This window comes from Echinops telfairi, unplaced genomic scaffold (assembly GCF_000313985.2).
Source record: "Echinops telfairi isolate 266 unplaced genomic scaffold, ASM31398v2 ScPeMD7_2186;HRSCAF=2738, whole genome shotgun sequence".
NCBI lineage: Eukaryota > Metazoa > Chordata > Mammalia > Afrosoricida > Tenrecidae > Echinops > Echinops telfairi.
The window spans coordinates 10,239,006-10,260,793 of NW_022106084.1; the positions used below are offsets into that span (position 1 = coordinate 10,239,006).

Here is a 21,788-nt window from a genome sequence, read left to right on the forward strand (position 1 = left end):
AATGAGCAAATGATATTAAGGGCTAAAGTGGAAGGCAGGTGTTTTGAGATTGATGAGGGCAACAAATGTACATATGTGCTTGACACAATGGATGTATGTGTGGACTGTGATGGGAATTGTACGAGCCCTCAATAAAATAATTTAAAAAACAACAACATATGTACAAATGTGATTGACATAATGGATGTATGCATGGATTCTGAGAAGAGCTTTTGAGTCTTAGAAACCCCTAATGACCTTACAGGTCAGAGTAGAACTGCCCCCATAGAAGAACTACCCCCAAGGCTATAAATCTTTATCGAAGCAGACTTTCTCTGATGGGTTGGAACCACTGATTTTTCAGCAAGCACATTAGCATTGCATTACCAACGCTCCTGAACTCCAGGGAAAAGGGCATAAATACATCTTTTCATCGTGAAAGAGAAGTATATTTTCAAAAAGTTTCATGTCAAAACAGTGGAACAAAAACTATTAGGCATGGTGCAGAATTGTAATCAATTTAAGTATGCTGTTTCAGAACTTCAGTCATTAGTTCACTCTAAAAATGCATACTGAGTACATCTGATGCTATGGGCTTTGCTCAACTGCCCATATACAGAATAAAAAGAGACAGCCTTGACATTGTGCAGACAGGTGTGTACAGATTTCATAAACATCTGAACCAAATGGTCCATGAGCTCATGGAATATCAGAATAATGATTTATTATTTGCTGTGAAGTGTAACAACAAGAACAAAAATACCCTTCACCAAACTGATGGACACAGTGACTGCAACAATGGGTTCAAGGGTAATGATAATTTGAGGGTGGTCGGGACCAAGCAGTGTTTTATCACTATGAATGAGTACCTACTCAACAGCACCTAATGCCAACATTGCAATCATTTGGTGGGAGTTAGGAAGACATGAGTAAAAGAGCAATAGTAAGAAATTTCACTGTACAATGACTGGACAATTAAAAGCCAGCAGGGGGCCATTTAAGTTACAACTGGCTTCCATTTACCAGAAAGAAGAGAGGAAGGAAAAGAGGCAGGAAATGCAATGGGAAAAAACAAAGACAGATTACTGCCATTGAGAACATTCTAACTCATAGTGAACTCAGGACTGACTCTGGATTCCTAAGGCTGGACCTCTTTACAGGAGTAAAAAAAAAAACAAAAAATCTCATTTTTCTGCCTTGGAGCTGCTGGTGGGTTTAAACTATGTAACCACAATGCCACCAGGGATCTAGGAAATGGAATAGGAAATAAAATATTTGAATGGTTGCCTTCCTGAATAATGGACCCTTTATTCTAAGACTGGAGGAACTAGATGGTTACTATTTACTGTATGTTTTGTAAAAAGATTCTGTAGAAGAATCCTGATCAAAAGGGATAAATGTGTAAGAGATATTTAAATCTCAGTGGAATCCAAAATTTCTGGATTCAGGTAGGCTGGATAACCCCCTGAAACTATTGCCTTGAGATCATCTTGAAACTTTCAACTAAAACTCTTACCTGAAGTCTTCCCCCACCCCCCAAATAATTAGTTATGGCTCCGTTGACCATTGCGCTCTTTTAAAGACTTCAAAGAATACATATCATATATATATGATTAACCTGACCATAACAACTGAACACTTGAAGGAAAGCGTTTGAGATCGTGCATTCGTAATAATGATGGTGGAATGATATGGCAAGGGATAACAGGAATGAAACACAACTTGAAGAATAAAAACAACGGCCACTGGATTATTGTATGTGTGGAAATTATTGGAATGGTGTTATCTTGGGATGTGCATACTTTCATCTAAATGAAAAATAAAATTTTGAAAGCAATTTTTCACTCACGAGTTGTGCGAAAACCACCGTGTGGCCAGCTTGATCCCTGACTTATGGTACGAATAAGCATTTCCCAGGTGAAAAAACAACTGAGGTTAATTCATGCTATAAATTACAAGCATGAAAGGATGTAAACAAGCCATGGCACAAAACCCAGCAATAGTGTAGGTCTACAAGCAAGTCAGGGACAAAAGAAACTGATGACTCATCTGTCTGGTTTATGAATGATATCCTGAAAGGACGAGCCAGAGCATGACAGCCTGGGGCCACCGGACAGCAAGGGTTTGGGGAAGATGAACAAGAATTGCACAGTTAAAAGATAATGCGAATAAACAGACGTAGAGAAGTTTTTCACAGAAATTGCAAAGAATATATCAGTGTGTGTTACTGTCATTTCCTTTTCGTGTATGTTTCTTCTTTTTTAAAGATTTAATCTGACATGGAAATAGAGAAAGAAACGAGATAGTCACTGAAGGTCCGACTCATATCGACTCAAAAGGGTTTTGTTTACACAAGAAGACATGGACAGACACACACATACATATAGCTATGATTGATACAATAGTGAAATAAATAGCCAAATTTTAGTAGACATATTACAGATGTAGATAACTAAGATATACAGTGTTGCATTGGGAAAGGTAAAGCCCAAGTAAGTACCTTCTAGACTTGATTCTCTTCAAAGAATCAAAGTGATTTATTTTTTATGAAGAAGAACAGGTGGCTTGGCACAAGATAATTCTAGTCAGTCAGAAGACTACGTACATTTCATTGAAATATAAATTTGGATAGGTAGCTTTGCATTCTGTTTACCATGAGCCGTTTTCCTCTTGGAGGTAGCATCCAGGATGGGGACAGCAATAAGCAAGGTGGTTGAAAACGCAGGCCACTGCAGAGTGCCTATAAAGGTACCTGGCTAAATTGCTGTGTCCTCAACAGTCAGTAATGCTTTACAATAATTTAAGCCACTATCACCAATTATGGAAACAGAAATAGCTCTATCAATAGCCTGTAGAGTTCAACCATTTTTATTTGCTCTAGCTATCGGTGAAGAAAGATGTAATTCAAAGTGAAATTGGTACCAAAGTTATCAAAAAGTAGTTCATGTTAATAATCTTTGGTATTAAGTTACAGAGAAATAACATCTATTTCTAAGTTACAAATGGACTTATTAATAAATAATACTCTGATGATGTAAGTATTATGTGAAAGTACCACTGTTTCTTGATCTTTCTGATTGATGAAGGATCATCTGGATTGATATAGATCATCCATTGTATTTATGGGTCATAAATGCATTGCATCATAACAAAGAACAGCAAATGTTCCCCTGACTTAAGAATGGAAACTAAAATGTTAGCAAATTGCTGAAATAGAAATGCAACTCAATTTGTACAATGGGGTCAGGATATAGATAAATAATTATAATCACATTCCCAGTCCTATGCTTTGCTGAAATGGATCAAAATATTAAGATCAAAAAGGTATACATTTGGTAATATTTTTTGTTTATGGGAGTAGGCCGATTTAGCCCTGATCCCATCAGTGGAGTAATACTGAAATCACAGGGTTCTAGAGAGTAATATAATTACTAGAAGCCACAAAAACTAGGTCAAGTCAGCAGTTTGGTTGGGTGACATGCTTTCATATTTTGGACAACTCATCTCGGAATCCCAGCTGCTGGAACATCTGTTACAGAGATACACAGGGGAAAAAGCAGTGTGTCATCTTTACCAGCTAAAAGCGGAAAGATTCTATAGAAATCAATTACTTGGCAGATTGTCATAAAACCTAAAGTATTTCTTAATGGTTTAATTATTTGATAACTTTTTAGGAAAAGCAACCTTTGAAGCATTCAATCACGTAATAAGTAAAATTCAGTAAAAAACAGACTTTTGTAAGTAGCCAATTTCTGTCTTTACCATGTTGACTCAGATATTTTCCAGATTAACATGACATCCAATTTCCCGACGAGGCAGGTTGAAAAGAGAAAGCACAATCAATCACACACTGAACAGTTTTGAGCTGTGTCAATGGGATCTGGTATCAGGCATCTAAGACCCAGAATTAACCATGCCCAAGGTGAACATGGTGGTGGTAGTGGGAGGGGGTGGGGCCGACATGGAGTGGAAACCCAATGCCCATCTGTAGACACTTGGAAATCCCCTCACAGAGGGGTCACAGGGAAGAGAGGAGCCAGTCAGGGTGCAGTGTAGCACCTATGAAACACACAACTTTCCTCTAGCTCTTTGGTGCTTCCTTCACCCCACTATCATGACCTCAATTCTACCTTACAAATCGGATTAGACCAGAGAACCCACACTGCTACAGATAAGAGCCTGCACTCCTCAGGGCCAACAAGAAGAGTAGAGATAACAGGAGGATTGGGGGAGGGTGGGGGGAGAAAGGGGGAATCAATCACAAAGATCAACCTAGAGGCCCCTCCCAGGGGGACAAATAACAGAAAAGTGGGTGAGGGGCGACAGAGGACGATGTAAGATATGGAAATAATAATCTATAACTTATCAAGTGTTCATGAGGGAGGGTGGGTGGAGTAAGGAGGGGGAAGAAATGGGGAGCTGATATCAGGGGCTCAAGTGGGAAGAGAATGCTTTGAAAATGATGATGGCGGCATATGTGCAAATGTGCTTGACACACTGGAGGAATGTATGGGTTGTGATAAGAGATGCAAGAGCCCCAATAAAAGTATTAAAAAAAAACAGAATGAAGAAAATATTCTAAAACTGATTATAGTGATGATTGTACAACTCTTATTGATGTAATCAAACTTATTGCTGTAATCATGGAACTACATGATATATGAATTATATGTATGTAATTAATTAAAACTGTTGAAAAATTGTTTTAAAAAGTTTCCACTTCTTCACAAAAAAAAGATATAATGGATTCTCTATCCTGACATCTAAAAGAAACCCTGTTACGTGCATCAGCATAGTGTGACTTGGGAACAATTTTCTCACAAGAATTCATTTTCTAAATATTTATTATAAAAAGCTAGTGGGGTGGTTCAAGTAGAATAATTGTTCAAATTACTGTCACTATCAAGAATTAAGTAAAGCAAAGAGAGTCTGAAAATTAGACGTGCTAGCCTAAGCCAACTGAAGTGATTAGAAAATATTTTCATATGATATCTCAGAGATCCAATTAAATTAATTTGAAACATTGAATTATTCCAGGAATTTTCCTTGACTTCTAATCAGTGCTGGAACTTCTCTTACACAACTAATTAACAAAAAAACCCAGCAGACACCAACTTATATTTCCAATTCACTTAATAACTCTGTCTCTATGGGCATTTTTAATTAACTACAATTTTTATTACATTTACTCAATTTTTCACTGTTTGATGAAGGTTGAAAATGATGTCAAATGATCACAACTTGTATCTTTTTTATAATTCCAGTTAGCTTTCAAAAAGGAGTTTTCCCCTGGCTGGAGTTATCTTTTTAATAGAAAGTTTTGCTTACAAAAATTGACAAGCATGCAATCAAATTTGATTATTGTTTTCAGATTATACTGATGGGTAGAAAGAGTTCAAAGTAACTATGTTGAGTATGAAAGATTGTTCTGAAAATTGTGTTATATATTTTTTCAACTTTCTATCTCTTCCCTCTAATTTTATTTATTTATTTATTTTAAGTTTGAAACATTTCTTTAAAATGAATTATTATTTGTGCCATTTTTGACAAAAATTATATATGCTTGGTAGACGCCATAAATCTGAAGGAAACTACCAGAACTGAACCAAAAGGGTACATGGAGAGAGACTCAAAAGCTTCACTGTCACCCTACACTGTATTAAAAACAAAAAAAATCCAGCAGTGTTATTGAGATATCGTTCACATATCATATACTTCAATGGTTTCAATGTATTAAATAGAATTATGCAATCATCACCATGACAATTTAGAATATTTCTTTCATGCCTGTAGTCATTAAAGGCTCCCCATTTCCTTTCAACCTCCCAGGCCATAACCTTAAGAAACTAGGAAGCAAGCAATTATTTCTATAGATTTACCTACCCTAGATTTCATATTTAAAAAAAAAACCCAAACTCCAGCATCAATAACAAAATAAAGCAGAGAAAACCTCAATGGTAAAGGAATTAGAACATATTAAAAACCAGAACAAATTTAAAATGAGTCAAAGGGGAGAACAAATGATAAGGTGTCAAATTTTAGCCTACCAACATAATGAATTCACTTTCTAACATATTCTATCTGGGAGCAGGGCGATTGACATCCTAGGTAAATGGTCAGAATGGGTTCAAGGGAGGGTTTATCCACTTGGGGACCCTGAATATGGATTTTAGGCTTTCGCTATCATCAGTAGTCTTTTGCCAACAGGTCACTCTACATTTTTTTTATTTTGAAGGAAACAAAAAGAATTGGGAAATCAAACCCTCCATCAACTAGGGAAAACTTTCAGGAAACATTTTTTTCATGTCTAACAAGAGTCAATGTATTCCCAAGAGATCAATGCAGATGAGCCAACAATGGTGGAGCAGATACTACAACCTTCACTGGCCCTTCAGAAGTACATGAACATTTCCTAGTTCCCTCAAATATTGATAATAAACTCCTCCACCCATCTTTCTCAGTGCCCATTAGAAATCCTCACTGCCTTCCTCAGCACCTCTTGTCCATCCCATTTTTAACAGTTGATCTTACACTAGAGATTAATAAACAAACAAGCAACTCCTGAGGATTGGCCCTACTTAGATTAAAAAATGGAACGTACCCCAACCATCTCAACAGAAGAGGCATATTCCTGCCTGGGACTCTGCTCCCACCTTGTTACTAGACCCGATTCTTGCTTTTGTAAGGTTCTTATTCCATCAGTCGATCCTTTCTATGTCTTTCAAATGGTGTTTTGCTTTTATTACATAAACATGCTCAATTTTCACTACCTGTACAATTAAATAAGTAAAGCTACATCTAAGACTAAATACTAAAACATATGCATGCAGACTCTCTTGCTAATGAACATGCCCCTCTTTAAAAGACTACCTCCTCTTCTTTTAGGAATGGTTACTTCTATCCATATTTCAATCTCAAGAATTACCTCTAGAAATCCCACAGTGACCACTATCCTGACATATTCTTTGCACACATCTAAGGTAGCATTTCTAATTATGCATATAACTACCATTTATCTTTCAAGGGCCCTGAATAGACCTTGGAGTCATTGAGGCACCAGATTGTTTGTTGCCCAATGCAGCAGACAGGAGAGGCAGCATGAAATCCTCAGGATTTGCTTGTTTGTTTATTAAGCTGTAGTGTAAGATCAACTGTTAAAAAAGAGATGGACAAGAGGTGCGGAGGAAGGCAGTGAGGATTTCTAATGGGCACTGAGAAAGATGGGTGAAGGAGTTTATTATCAATATTTGAGGAAACTAGGAAACTTTTTGTAATGAGTCCCAAAAGGCCCATTGCATTCGATAGTTCAGGCTGTACTTGTTCAACTAAGGACACATTTCCAACTCACTTCTTTCTTGAGCCATCAAAAGGAGGTGCCTTATTTAAAATACCATAAGAATTTGAGTTGAGGTCATATTAACAGAGGCTCTGAGTCAGAATGGATTGATGTCAGTGAGTAAGAGATCTTTGACCATCTGTCTCTAACTTTTATCTCAACAGTTTTCAACTATATGATAAAATGTGTTTATCCATCACTAGCCCTGAGAAGTAACCCAAGAGAATGTGGAAATTCTTGAACAATATCATTAATATCAGATGCGAGTAAAATTTTGCTGAAGATCATTCAAAACCAGCTGCAATGGTACATTAGTAGGGAACTACTAGAAAGTCAAGCAAGAGTCAGAGGAGAGTAGGGTGTGAGTGATATCACACTTGCCATCAGGTGGACCCTGTCTGAAAGCTTAGAATATCAGAAATGTGTTTACTTGTGTTGTACTAACTCTGCAAAGGCATTAGATTGTGTGGATAGTAACAAGGAATAACACTGGGAAGAATGAGAATTCCAGAACACCTAATTGTGCTCACGCAGTTACCTGTATGTGGACCAAGGAGCAGTTGTTTAAACAGAACAAGGGAATACTGCCTGGTCATGCTTATTCAATCTGTGTGGTGAGCAAATAATCCAATATGTTAGGGCTGGAGGAGGGCTGATTAACAACCTTGGATATCCCTAAGACTGAAAGTACTTACTGATGAAGATCAAGAACTGCAGTCTTCAGTATGGATTACAACTCAATTTAAAGAAAAACAAAATCTCAAAACTGGAAAACTCATGATAAATGGAGAGAAGATTGAAGTTGTCAAGTATTTCATTTTGCTTGGATCCACAATCAATGCGTGCTCATGGAATCAGCAGCTGAGAAACCAAATGATGTACCGCATTAGGCACAACTACCGCACAAACTCGTTAAAGCGTTGAAGAGCGAGGATTGAGGCCTAGGTATCCTTGACCCAAGCCAAGGTCTTTTCAATCACATCCTATGATATGAAAGTTGGACAATGAGTAAGGAAGAGCAAAGAAGATTCCATGCACTTTTATTTGGGTCCTGGCAAGGAATATAGAAAGTGCCGTGGACTTCAAGAAAAACAACCCAAAAAAAATCTGTCTTGGAAGAAGTGCATACAGGATGCTCCTTAGACACAAGGAGGGTGAGACTTCATCTCACATTGTCAGAATAGGCCAGATTTTGGAAAAAGATATTGTGCTTAGTAAAACGGCAGGGCAGGACAAAAGAGGAAGATCCTCAAGGAGATGGATGGACACATCGGCTTCAACAGCGGGCTCAACTATAACAATTGTGAGGATGGTACAGGACCAGTTGATATTTTATTCTGTTCTACGTAGAATTGATAGAACTTAACAATAATAGACTGAAAGTAAAATGTTACTTTGTTCCCTTCCCCTGTCAGAATAAATGTGCTGTAACCCTAAACACCTATTACTGTGAATACAATCTCATAGGAGACAGGCCTTTCTTTTATTTTGATGATGAGGCCATGTCAATGTAAGGTATATATTTTTTTTCTTTCTTTACTGTCCTTTTTAAAAAAATCATTTTATTAGGGGCTTATACAACTCATCACAATCCATATGTACATCAATTGTGTAAAGCACATTTGTACATTCATTGCCCTCATCATTCTCAAAATATTTGCTCTCCACTTAAACCCCTGGCATCAGGTCCTCATTTTCCCCTCCCTCCCTGCTTCCCGTCCCCCCTCCCTCATGAACCCTTGATAATTTATAAATTATTATTTTGTCATATCTTGCCCTGTCTGACGTCTCCCTTCACCCACTTTTCTATTGTCCGTACCCGGGGAGGAGGTTACATGTTGATCCTTGTAATCGGTTCCCCCTTTCCAACCCACCCTCCCTTTACCCTCCCAGTATTGCCGCTCACACCACTGGTCTTGAAGGGATCATCTTCTCTGGATTCCCTGTGTTTCCATTTCCTAGCTGTACCAGTGTACATCCTCTGGTCTAGCCAGATTTTCAAGGCAGAAATGGGACCATGATAGGGGGTGAGGGGTGGAGGAAGCATTTAGGAACTAGAGGAAAGTTGTGTTCTTCATCGTTGCTACATTGCACCCTGACTGGCTGTCTCCTCCCTGAGACCATTCTGTAAGGGGATGTCCAGTGGCCTACAAATGGGCTTTGGGTCTCCACTCCACACTCCCCACCTCATTCACTATGATAAGATTTTTTGTTCTGATGATGCCTTATACCTGATCCCTTCAACACCTCGTGATCACACAGGCTGGTGTGTTTCTTCCATGTGGGCTTTGTTGCTTCTGAACTAGATGGCCGCTTGATTACCTTCAAGCCTTTAAGACCCCAGATGCTATATCTTTTGATAGCTGGGCACCATCAAGTTTCTTCGCCACATTTGCTTATGCACCCATTTGTCTTCAGTGATTGTATCATGGAGGTGAGCACACCATCAATGTAAGGTATATTTTAAGCCAATCACCTTTTCCCCTGTTTTTTGGAGTGAACTAGGTAAAGGTTTATAGAGCAGAGCATTAGCTTTACCTTCAATTCTTCATCCATATTTTGCTTCATCTCATTCATTGCACATTTGATAATATGCCAAGGAAATGGACAAAGACCTTCCTCTCGAGCCAACAGAGAGAGCCTTCCCTTAGAGCTGATGTGCTAAACTTGGACTTTGAATCTTCTGAACTGAGAAAATTAATTTCTATTAAAGGCACTGACCTGTGCTATTTCTGTTACAGCAGCACAAAGAAACAGACATTGAGCTATGTGTGATCACGGAGATGACATAGGCCCAGGCAACACTTTGTTTTGTTGTTTATATGAATCGCTACATCGAAACCCACTAGACAGCATCTAAAGTCAACAGATTCGGAGCAGGAAGTAAGGAGTGCCCTGCAGTCTAAAATGTCTCAATCCTTTTCTAAATAAAAGGGCATAATAAAAGATAGTGTTGAGAAGGAATGTGAGTTAGGTGCGGGTGAGTTTTTAGCATAACAGAGTGAGGGGAAAGTGATGAAAACAAAAAGAACTCCATTCTAAAATCACCACTTGATTCAATATAAAAAGTAATCATTTGTCAATAGGCTAATATATATATAGTTAAATGAAACATAACTTCTTTCCTATTGCTACTTCTAACTCATCAAACACACAGCAATGAGGCTAAAGTAATCTAATGCATTTGTCCAGGTCTTTGCAGGCCATGAAGTATCACCACCTGAGCAAATCTTTTATCCCATGACCACTCTATGAACTAAGAACAAGTGCTGTGATTTTCATTCTGCAGTTCAGAAAATTGAACTTCAGAGAGGTTAAGAGGTGTGCCCGCCTTAGAGCTGTGAATAAATTGGGGAAGAAGGCAAAGGCAAAAGGGAGAAATATTAGGTTTGCTCTTTTGAAAACACTTCAGTGAGGAAAAGGCAATCTTAATCAGCAACAGCAAACACTTATTCAGCATTTACGTCTTGAAACCCAGTTCTTTCCTGTGACAGGCGATTTACCAAAAGACAGCAAAGGCATCAATTGACAGTCCTTTACACAGCCTTTTTAAAAAACAGGACTGGGACTTTAAGTATATTACTTTTTGAATCAGAAAATCAATTGTTCACTAAGTATTTAACAGTTAAGACAACTAGCTCAATTGGTTTGTTGTTGGTAAACATATGAAGAACTTAAAAAAAAACTCATGGAAATATTAGAAAGTTCATTCCATTATCTTTTAATTCCATTTTCTAAGGACTTTTTGAAGCTCTTATATGATAATGATCTGCATATACATTGGATGCCTCATGGATAATTAATGTCCATTGATTCAATCCTAGCCCCCTCCCTTTTCTATTCTGTCCAAATAGTGTTGTATTCACCACTCAACTCTCAGTTTGTCATATTGTGGTGGATTGTGTTTTACTGTGAAATACCACACTGCTCTCTCAAATACCAATGTGGTCACTCTTGGAAGGAAAGTTGCAGCCAAGCTTCTACACGAGGATGTAGTAGGAGGAAATGCCTGGAGGTCTACTTCTGAAAATGAATCCGTGAAAACAGCATACATCACACTAGTTCTCACTTGCTTCTAGACACCTCATCAAGAGAAACCAATCACTAGAGAAGTACGTCATGATGGGTGAAGCAGAGGGTCCTAAAATGAGAGGGACACCCTCAGTGAGATAGATTAACACAAAAACCATGAGGGACCAGAATGCCTGCAATTGTGAGGATGATGCAGGGCCAGGCAACATTTTATTGCTATTGATGAGTCAGAGTTAGTTGAATGGCACTCAAGGCAGAATTCCTATAATAACTCTTGCTTCTTTCTTTGAATTTTGTTTATTAGCTATTTTTTCCAGATACTTCTATCAATATTTTAATCATCTGCAATAACATTTTGATTTGATCACATTGTTGGTTGCACAGGTGATTTATTTGATGGCAAGTCTTTACTGGGAATACAGCTTCCAATTAAAATTAGCCCCTAAGGAGGACCCTCGGTGAAATGGATTGACACAGCGACTACAACCAGGACTATGAGGATGGTGCCGGATGGGGCTGTGTTTTGACCTTTTGTTCATAGTGTTTCCATCAGTTGGAACCAACCCTAACACCAACAAGGAAAAATATTTATCCCAAAATATGTCTTATGACTTTTCCAAACTATGTGTTGATTTTAAGCAATCAGAGAGTTCTTCGGATTTGTACTGTCAGGCCAAACATTGACAGGCAGATGGTATGTCAGAGACTTACCCACTCTTCTTCATCGTAGTCTGAATGATGGGGTATGGAGTCCTGCCTTCTTATTGGTGGGGGCTGGTCCTGGGGCCTGCCCTCCTCCACGAGTCTTTGAGGAGATGGTGGCTTCTTAAGGACGCCACCTGGCCTGGCATTGTAGAGTGCCAAAAGAGAGCTCCGGACCAGCTGATCCTTGAAGGCGTGTACAAAAAGCTCTGTCTGGAGAGAAATTGATAGGATCAGAAACACCATAGTAGGCTCTCGGCACAGAGTGATGAGAAGGTCAATTGCAGATTTGCTGGCACTTCAGGAGTGTGGATGGTGGGCGAGGTTCAGGCGGGAGAAGGAGAAAGTGATTCATACCAATCAATGGCAGCCAGTTCACTTTGGGGACACTGCCAAGCCCTTGGTCCTTCTGTTTTTAAGTTGGTGCTGAAGTTCTATACATACTACAAACACCATCTGTCTCCTCCGCCCTCTCTCTTTTAGGACTCTCCAAGTCCTCTCTTTGGAGATGAATTTCACCAGGGATAAACTTTTGAACAGCGTCTCCCTGCTACACCTTTCAAGTAATTCCAAACACACCTTAAAAGAAAATGTGATCGGTTTACATATATTTCTATTTTAAACAGAGTTAAAGGCTATGGTAATACAAACATTATTTCCAAAACTTGAGGCAGAAGACCTTTGGGGGGAATTAGGGTCATCTAGGCTAGATGTCAATAATGGAGAGGACAGAGGGTCGCCGTGGCATGAGAACAGTTGGTTTTCATTCATTATGCTCACCCTCTGCACTGTCCCCCACCAAATGGTTTCCTTCAAGCTCCGTGTTAGTGAGGTTACTATGAAACCTGGCATGGAGGATTTTACAGGCTGGTGCTAACTTCCTAGTAAGTGCTAGAGAAACAAGGGCCTTCCTACAATAAAGAACTGTTACAGCTGCAGTTTGCAATTTCCTGATGGAATGTTTAATAGCTGCACTCTGTAATGTACATGAGGGTGCAATCATTGATTTTGTGTGTGATATATATATATATCACATGTTATAGTACACATACATGTGGTCTAACAATCTGTTTGATCAGAGAGTACAAAAAAGTAACTTCAGCAATGCCTCCTATTGTAGATATAGTCATAGTTGTCAATCTGTTAAAAAGGGGCTCTAGCATATAGAGTTACCCTGAAAAATAACATTATCATTTCACGAGAGTTCCAGGATTGTCCTCTAACTTCCATCGCTGTAACTTAGAGTAATTATTGATTTTGCATTCTCAACAAGCTGTCAATATTACCATATCCAACTAGTGTTCACTAGGCTGTCTCTCAGCCTCCCTGTTGAGAGACAGGGAGCAATGAGAGAAAACCAGCTAAACCACAGGCAAAGCAAGTGCCTGACCACACTGTATCGTTCATACACAGTCACCCCTCCTCAGTAGATCATGTGATTCTAGAGCTGGGAATCCTCAACGTTCATCTTCTTCCTTAATCAGAAAAGGGAACTGAGAAAGAAGCATATGAACCTGTCCTGAGGCACACTGCAAGGAGCCTCCATGGTATAGCGGGTATGCGTTAGGCTGCTAACCACAAGGTCAACAGTTAGAAACCACCAGTCGCTCTGGGTGAAAAAAACGAGGCTTTTTACTGCTGTAAAGAGTAAGCTACAGTCTCCGGAACCCACAAAGGCAGTCCCCCTGTGTCCCACAGGGTTGCTCTGAGTTGGAACGGGCTCAAGAGCACTGAGTTGGTTGTTGGCATTTGGAAGGCACGTGGCTGTAACAGCCGATCACCCCTCACCGTCAACCTAGACCTTGCTGTCCACCAGCCGCTTCCTCCCTAATCCCAGCTCCCTGCTCCTTTCAAGCATCTACTCGTGCTCTTCATTGCGTCCATCCTCGCCAGAGCCATTGTTTTCACTGCTAAATTGGATTGCTCGAAACCACAGGCTCCCAAAATTATTTTGCATACTGCCACCTTTCCAGGCAAAGAAGATTCAGCAACCCTCTGGGAATGAAACCTTTTTGGACTGCAGCCTATAATCCAGCACACACAGTTATTTACCTGCTTTTCAGCCTGCCCAGGACTTCCAGCATCCCCAGGGGGCAGTATTGCTCATTTGGAGAAACATTATATTCCCTCATCCTAAACACTGAAGAAAAGAAAAACAGAGAATATGGAGGAAAGAAAGTATATTATAAAAGACTGGAAAACACTTTGCCAATAAATTAGGAAAACAAAATAAAAAAGCAGCTAATATTGGAAAGGAGGGGAAAGCATCCATTGATGTTCACTGTGAACATGAAAGTGGAAGAAAGAAAAATAAAATGTCCATGAAAAAGCTGGCTCAAACCTACACCAAACCCGTTGTCATCAAATTCAGTCCCAACTCCTAAGGACTATAGAGGCGAGAGTATAACTACCCCTTAGGGTTTCTGAGCCTGTAAATCTGAAAGGAGTTGAAAACTTCGTCTTTGCCTCAAGTTCAAGCTGCTGACCCTATAGTGAGCAGCAAATGCACAACACCAGGTCCAGACGTGGACTCCATGTGTTGTCGTTAGATGTCACCGAATCGCTTCCAACTCTTAGTGACCCTATGGAGAACCACCAGAAGGAAACACTGGGCAGTCTGCCCCATCCTAGCAATTGTCCAGCCACTGGGTCAATCCATCTGGCTGAACGCTGCCCCTCCCCTTTCCAAGCATGATGTCCTCTACGGGGATTGATCTCTCCTGACATGTCCAAAGTATGGAAGGTGAAGTATCCCTGTTCTTGCCTCTAAGAAAAGCTCTGGCTGTACCACCAGAGCTTGCCTAGACAGTACCAACACAGTAAAGGCATTTAGAGTAAAATGGGGTTATTTTCATAATTTTCCATATAACGTGGGTATGTATGTAAATGAATGTAAAGATTAAAAAGATGTAAGTTTATTTCTATTCAACTTAACTAAGCGATTTTTCTGTTGAGCGTTCAACAAACTCTTTTGGTTTATTTTTAGTGCAATAGAGCTTGCTTTCTTTGAATTTATGCTACTAGAGCTCCACTCCCCACAATACACGTATAATTACTATGTAGCTGAACATCTATTCACATCCAATGAAATTTTCCAGTTTGGGTAATTATCGTCATTTTCTTGCCATTGCACGCACACACCAAGTCCACTTCATGTATTCAAATTCATCTGAGTTGATATGCCATGAAAAGCAAGGAAGATGAGGCAGGCACCTCTTGTAGTTTAACAGTCTGGTAGCTGAATTCAAGGCACAGACTCTTTAAACACTCAGTGATAGCTGATCATGTACTTTGTGTCTGCACTGACAAAGCTATCTGACATCCTCGGAAACACCCCGGACGGACGGGATCCTGTGCATAAAGCAGCATTTCCTTAGAAAATGCCTAAATAGTCTATGGCAATATTACATGATGTAGGGAAAATAACCATTTCACTCACCAGAACTAATCAGCAAATGTATTCCAACACAAACCTTGCTAGTTTTACAGCCAAAATAAATGAGCTTGCTATTGAATGATCTAGCAGATGTAAGGTAGGGGTTAAGTTTCTAAGATTTTCTTTTAAATTACTTGAATGACTTGGGATCTATTTCACTGACAATTTTATTTCTGGCTTTCAGCTGTCCCTGTGATTTCTCCTGGAGGTTTTGATGGCTTTGATGAGGTCAATCTCTAGTAAGCGAGGCATGAGAATACTGACGAATACTAAACTGTATGTGTAACTGGCCTTGCACGGTAGAACTTTTCATTGAGATATTTCCTCAGTTTTCCAAAAAAAAAGTAAGGGATTATAAATTAGCTGTGCGGTATCTTTTTTTTATAGCACATTCCTTAATTTTACATATATGCCTTTTTAATGAAATGGTAATTTCTGTAATTATGGTTTTATACTGTAATATGCTGATTTGTTAGATTGACATTACTGATATATTTAATTGAGAGCTAAATTCATTATTGAAATATTTGTGCATGAAGTCAAAAATAATGGTGGAACGTAATGGTTCATGTGTTGTTTCAGCCTAACTTGTCACTTGAAACAATCACTTTATTTTAGTCATTTATAATGAAATAATGTTTCAGTTGGCTTCAGAAAGTATACAGAGCTAATTAATTAACTACTGAGGACAATATTTCACTGCTACCTTGCAAAATTATTAAGTGAACAAAAAATAGGACGTATGAAAATATAATAAATAAACGAATGAGGTTAAGGAGATTAGTGTATCTCACTCCCTCCTAATGCCTCTGTATGTTGCAGTTCTTGTAACCTGGGGGCACAAAGGCCGTTAAAAGTCAAGGGGAAGATGTGGCCATGTTTCCAAACTACCGGTTCACTCTGATCTGAAAACAGTGTTTCTCTTCGGAGTTAGTTCTTACTACATTAAATGAAAGAAGGCAATATTATTCTCCTAAAATAGCAGTACATAGGAAGCACAAGAGGATCCTTGCTGCTGTAGGGGTTACGTTGTGGGTTGTTAACTAAAAGGTTGCCTGCTTGATCCCCACCACTGGTCTGCAGGAGACACATGTGGTCATTGACTTCCCTAGAGATGTTTAGCCTCTAGGACCCTAGTGGGTGGTTCCACTCTGTACTACAGGAAACTTATGAATTGGAATTGACTCAAGGTAGGTGGCCATAAAGCCTCCCCTATCAATGTACAGCAGATCTAGTTCATTGTGTGACCATTAAGCTTGAGTGAACTTGACCTGTGCAGGATTTCCCGTGGTTTGCCAGTTGAGGCCTAGAAATCTCCCACGAAGTAAACTACAGCAGTGTCAACAGCTTCAGGATGGGAACAACTGTCAGCAGTCAATTTGTTCTAAGAAATGGAACACACCCACTCTGCCCCCACTCCCGACCCCCCTTACTCAGATTACAGTCCTGATGAAGTGTCATTGGAGAGGTGGGCTACTTCAACTATAGGTAAATGCTGTGGAGAACTTGTTGGCTTCTTGCTGGGTCTGCATCCTGTAATTGGCTCATAGACCTCTGGTTCATGGCGCTTGAACCATTGCCCCAGTAACCTGCCTGCCAATCCTGGGAGCCATCAGCAGCCCATTATCTAACGTGCCCACCTTAGATTCATTGGACTCTGCGGCCACAAACCTAACCGGCTGACCTTGAATGTTTCTGCTTCTGCAGCCAGCAGCCTGGGGTGTTCCTGGTTGTCTTCCTGCTTCCTGGTTTGGCAGCTTCTCAGGAAGAAGTCTCCAGTTAACATCTGACCCACGGAGTTGGACCAAACTGGACTTCTCCCCTGAGTGAGCCATTGTCTGTATGTAAATGTCTCATGCATATAACTCATTGCTTTTGCTTCCCTAGAGAACGCAGCCTCCTACAGTGTGTTTCACATAGAAAAAGAGGAGTTCTGTCTCACATATTAAATGTTTTCTAGCCAAACGGACATTTTCCCAATTCATATTCTCACACAACTATTCTTCAAAGGACCATACAAAATTATCTTCAAGTATAAAAGTACTAAAAAATTACTTCTCCTGGGAATGAAAGGAAATACACTCATTTCCTGAACATTCATTGCAGAGAAGTAGTTAGGATATGTTCATTTAAAACTGCTCATTTTCACTAACTATCTCAACAAATTAGGCAAAGTCTCATTCAACTGAGAATCTCCTTACTCTCAAAAAAAACCCAACAATTCAAAGCACTGTCTGCAATACATAACCAGGGGTACCGGAAAGGGGTTAACAATGATTAGTTATGAATATACAGTGAACCCTCGCCACTTCGCGCTTCGACTTCCCCGGCTTCACTCTATCGCGGCTTTTGCTTAACAGCACCCACTGCCTACACCCACTCCTTCAGAGGAAAAAGACAGCGACCCACCTGTAGAGTACATCCCTTAAGTCATTTCATAGGCTATTGATTACAGTATTTGTAAGAACTATGTATAATAATACTGTATGTGAAATATGTAATACTGTAAACTAGATGCCATAAATAATGTAATAAATAATAAATGATAATTGTAACGTCCAAAATGTTTTACTGTATTTTCCCTTTTTCGTTTAATAAATTGGGTAATATGAGTGTAATGGTGACTAAAGGGTGTTTTTTCATGTCCTCTATGCTCTAACTATGAAAATATTTGATTTACAAATAAGGAATCCTACTTCGTGGAATTTCATTTATCACGGTAGGGTCTAGAACCGATTAACCGCGATAAACGAGGGTTCACTGTACACAGAAATAATTATTTTTATTTTCAAATTTGGTGTGTTTTTACTATTTTATAGTTAAACTATATGCTCTTGTGAATACAGCTCACGGAAAATATCTGCTCAACCTTGATTACATCATATCCAATTTATACAAAATAACATTGCATCTTTATGAAACTTTATAGAGGTATTTTTTTGTAAAATATATTGTTCACTCACATTTATACTTCTCTGCCTTCACTGCCCTTATGAGTTTCCTTTCTGACTTATACTTCTCTGCTCACCAAGGATATCGTAGGTAGACCCCAAGCTTCCTCAAACCATTTTTCCCAAAAGCAGTTTTTCCATTGGTGATAGAAATTATCACTCTAACCCTTCAACTATTATCTCCATGCAGGAAATCTAGAAATCCCACCCATCTGTTCACCTCTCTTAAATGCTCCACATCAAGAGCTTTCACATGAAAGTTTTCAATTTCAGAAGCCCAAGCCTGAAATCATCACGTTATTTAATAAAAGTGTTCTTCCTGTTGTTTCTATTGGAGTGCTGTAATTACATTTGGGCATCTGGGTCCAAATCTCCAGTCCCTCTTTAGTAAAATCAATATCATCAATTTGGAATCTCTAGGTGGTACACATGTTTAATGCATTCCGCTGTTTAACCAATGGTTGGAGGTTTGAATCCACTCAAAGGTATCTCTTAAGTAAGGTCTAATGATGCACTTCTAAAATCTTAGCCCTTCAAGCCCATGTGCAGCACAATTCTTCTCCAACAAATAAGGATTGCCAAAAGTCAAAACTGATTCCATGGCAACTGTTTTTGATTATACTGCTTATGACGTTTTGTTTATAAAAATTGGCTCTTACTTTACATCTTCACACTTAGACCACTTAAGATTCTTTAAATCTTCTTTAAATGTTGGTACTTTCAATGATTCCTTAATCATTGGTTTACTTTTCTTAGACTAACTTTTTTTGGTCCAATAAGTAATTTGTAACCATTAACATAAAAATGTAAATTTCTGATTCCCTTCCTAAAGCTTTGGTACCAGACTTCATATTTTTTTACAAGCTCATCTAGGGAAGTATTTTGGCCAATACATAGACTTTTAAAGTCATTGTCTTCATTCAGCATATTTATTGCTATGAGGATAATCTTTATAAGGCAGGCCTCCAACACTGCTTCACTCAACAACCTTTTCAAGATCTACAAAATACATTTTTCTTGAGTTCATAACGAGTAGTCAGAAGGCTATACCACATTTTTGAAATTGCTATACTGTTTTCCAAAATGTCCTACAATTTTCACTCACTGGTGAGTAGGAAAGGTCAATTTATACCATATCCTCATATTCTTCATAATATTCAATCTTTTTTAGTTTAGCCATTGTAAGAAGTGCTTAGTAATTTTTGCAATTTATACATTTTCCCCAATGATAAATGATGGTGAGCATCTTTTCCTGTGTTTATTTGGCATTAATATATATTCTTGGGGGAATTTTCACTTTTTTGATCATTTTTAATTGGGTTATCTACTACTCAGCTAACTTGTCTTTTACTTTTGTCAGAGTTTTTAAACTTGTGATTGTATTATTTTTGATGGAAAAGAGACGAGGAATTGTAAAAAGTGATATATTCTTAAGTAAATTGTGAACAGAGCACCTAGTATTTGTGACAAAATGCATTTTTACCAGTTAACAGTTGTAATATTTTGAAACATTCCCCTTGTCTTAAATTCTTAGGTTGTGTAGTATTGGCCATACAGCACCCAGCACTGTGCTATGCACAATTAGATATTTAATAGTAATTTCTGATGAGCAGGATAAAAACAACTTTCTAAACATGGTCCATCAATCGCATAAAATGATGGGCACTTGGAAGCTGTGCCACAGATATTTCTGAGCAATTTCTACATCATTTCTATGTTTAATATATTATTTCTTCAGTTTGAATCCTTTACATAAATTTTCGTTGTTATTTTCATAGTTTTTCATATATTTAATCTAAGGAAAAATAACATACATTTTATCTCACTGTATCTTTTTAAAATAGTTTTATCAGGGGCTCATATGATTCTTATCACAATCCATACATACATCAATTGTGTAAAGCACATTTGTACATTCATTGCCCTCATCATTCTCAAAACATTTGCTCTCCACTTAAGCCCCCAGCATCAGGTCCTCATTTTCCTCCTCCCTCTCTGCTACCCCCTCCCTCATGAGCCCTTGATAATTTATAAATTATTATTTTGTCATATCTTGCCCTGTCCGACGTCTCCCTTCACCCACTTTTCAGTTGTCCATCCTGCAGGGAGGAGTCACATATAGTTCCTTGTAATCGGTTCCCTCTTTCCTACCCACTCTCCCTCTACCCTCCCAGTATCGCCACTCACACCACTGGTCCAGAAGGGACATGTACTTTGTCATCTCTACTGGAATTACTCAGTAAAACAGTGCTTGGCTATATCTCAAGACTGGATTGTTTTATATTTATACAAAATAGTATGCAGCAAATAAACCCAATGGGATACACTCATTTTTTTCCATGTGAATACACTCTAAAGGAGATTACGTTCATTTGGAAAACCCAAACCTGAGCCCAATCGGTTGGTATTAAAGCAATTCCAAACTATCGCAACCCTACTTGAGGACTTCAAAACGTATAGATATATTCATTCTTGGAGAGTCTGGGGTTCTGTTTCTCCCTCCCTCATATTATGCTTTTCGAAACCCACGCCCAGGCAGCTCCCATAGTTTCCATAGTGCACGCGGAGACACAGACGTCTGGGTATGCTCAGCGAACTCAGAGCCAGAATACCACAGGGGTGAATGTAAGAGGCCTGTGCCTCAGCATCTTTATGGTATACAGCTGAAGAAACTGACAATATCTCGTCCTGCCTATGATGATAAAGAGTGCATGTGGCTATTAATAGTCTCCAATTCATAAGATTTAGAAAAATAAAAACCCTAACATCACCTCAGAGTTGTTAAGCCTTCAGAGAGTATTAGCTATGGTTTTCACCATCATTATCATTACAACTATCTTTAAGATTGGAAAATTCCTTGAAAGATTGAGCTGGTGTTTTATTCCTTTTCCCCCTGCTTGCAATGTAAGGCACAGTATCTGACAAATCATACATACTTAGTAGTGGTTAACATTTATAGACACGGTTTTATTTGTTTATTTACCTTTTCCATTGATAACTATCACCCCCCACAAAAGAAAACAAAACAAAAACTGCCACTGAGTCATTTCTGAATCATGGCAACCCTATACACGACCCAAGGCAGTGAATATTTACGGGGACAGACAGACTGTGCTCTTTGCTTTGGAGTGGCAGGTGGGTTTGCACTGCTGCCCTTGCCGATACCAGCCCATTGCTGACCTGGCAGCACCACCAGTTCTTTCAAACACAAAATACCAAACTCACTGCCATGGAGTCAGTTCTGACTCACGGAGACCCTATGAGCCTAGTCGAGTGCCCCAGTCAGTTTCTCAGGCTAGAAATCTTTACAGGAGCAGAGAGAGTTATGTATCTCCAGTCAAGGCAGAAGCCT

The 21,788-nt window shown here is 38.9% G+C and overlaps 1 protein-coding gene across 1 annotated transcript in view; it reads right to left on the reverse strand.

Annotated features, from left to right (window-relative positions):
• INPP4B (inositol polyphosphate-4-phosphatase type II B) overlaps window positions 1-21,788 on the reverse strand; it is a 459,089-nt gene that overhangs the window by 143,522 nt on the left and 293,779 nt on the right. The window contains exon 11 of the mRNA XM_045293549.1: window positions 12,059-12,262. Coding sequence (XP_045149484.1) covers window positions 12,059-12,262 — 204 coding nt within the window. The remainder of the gene's footprint in view (window positions 1-12,058; window positions 12,263-21,788) is intronic.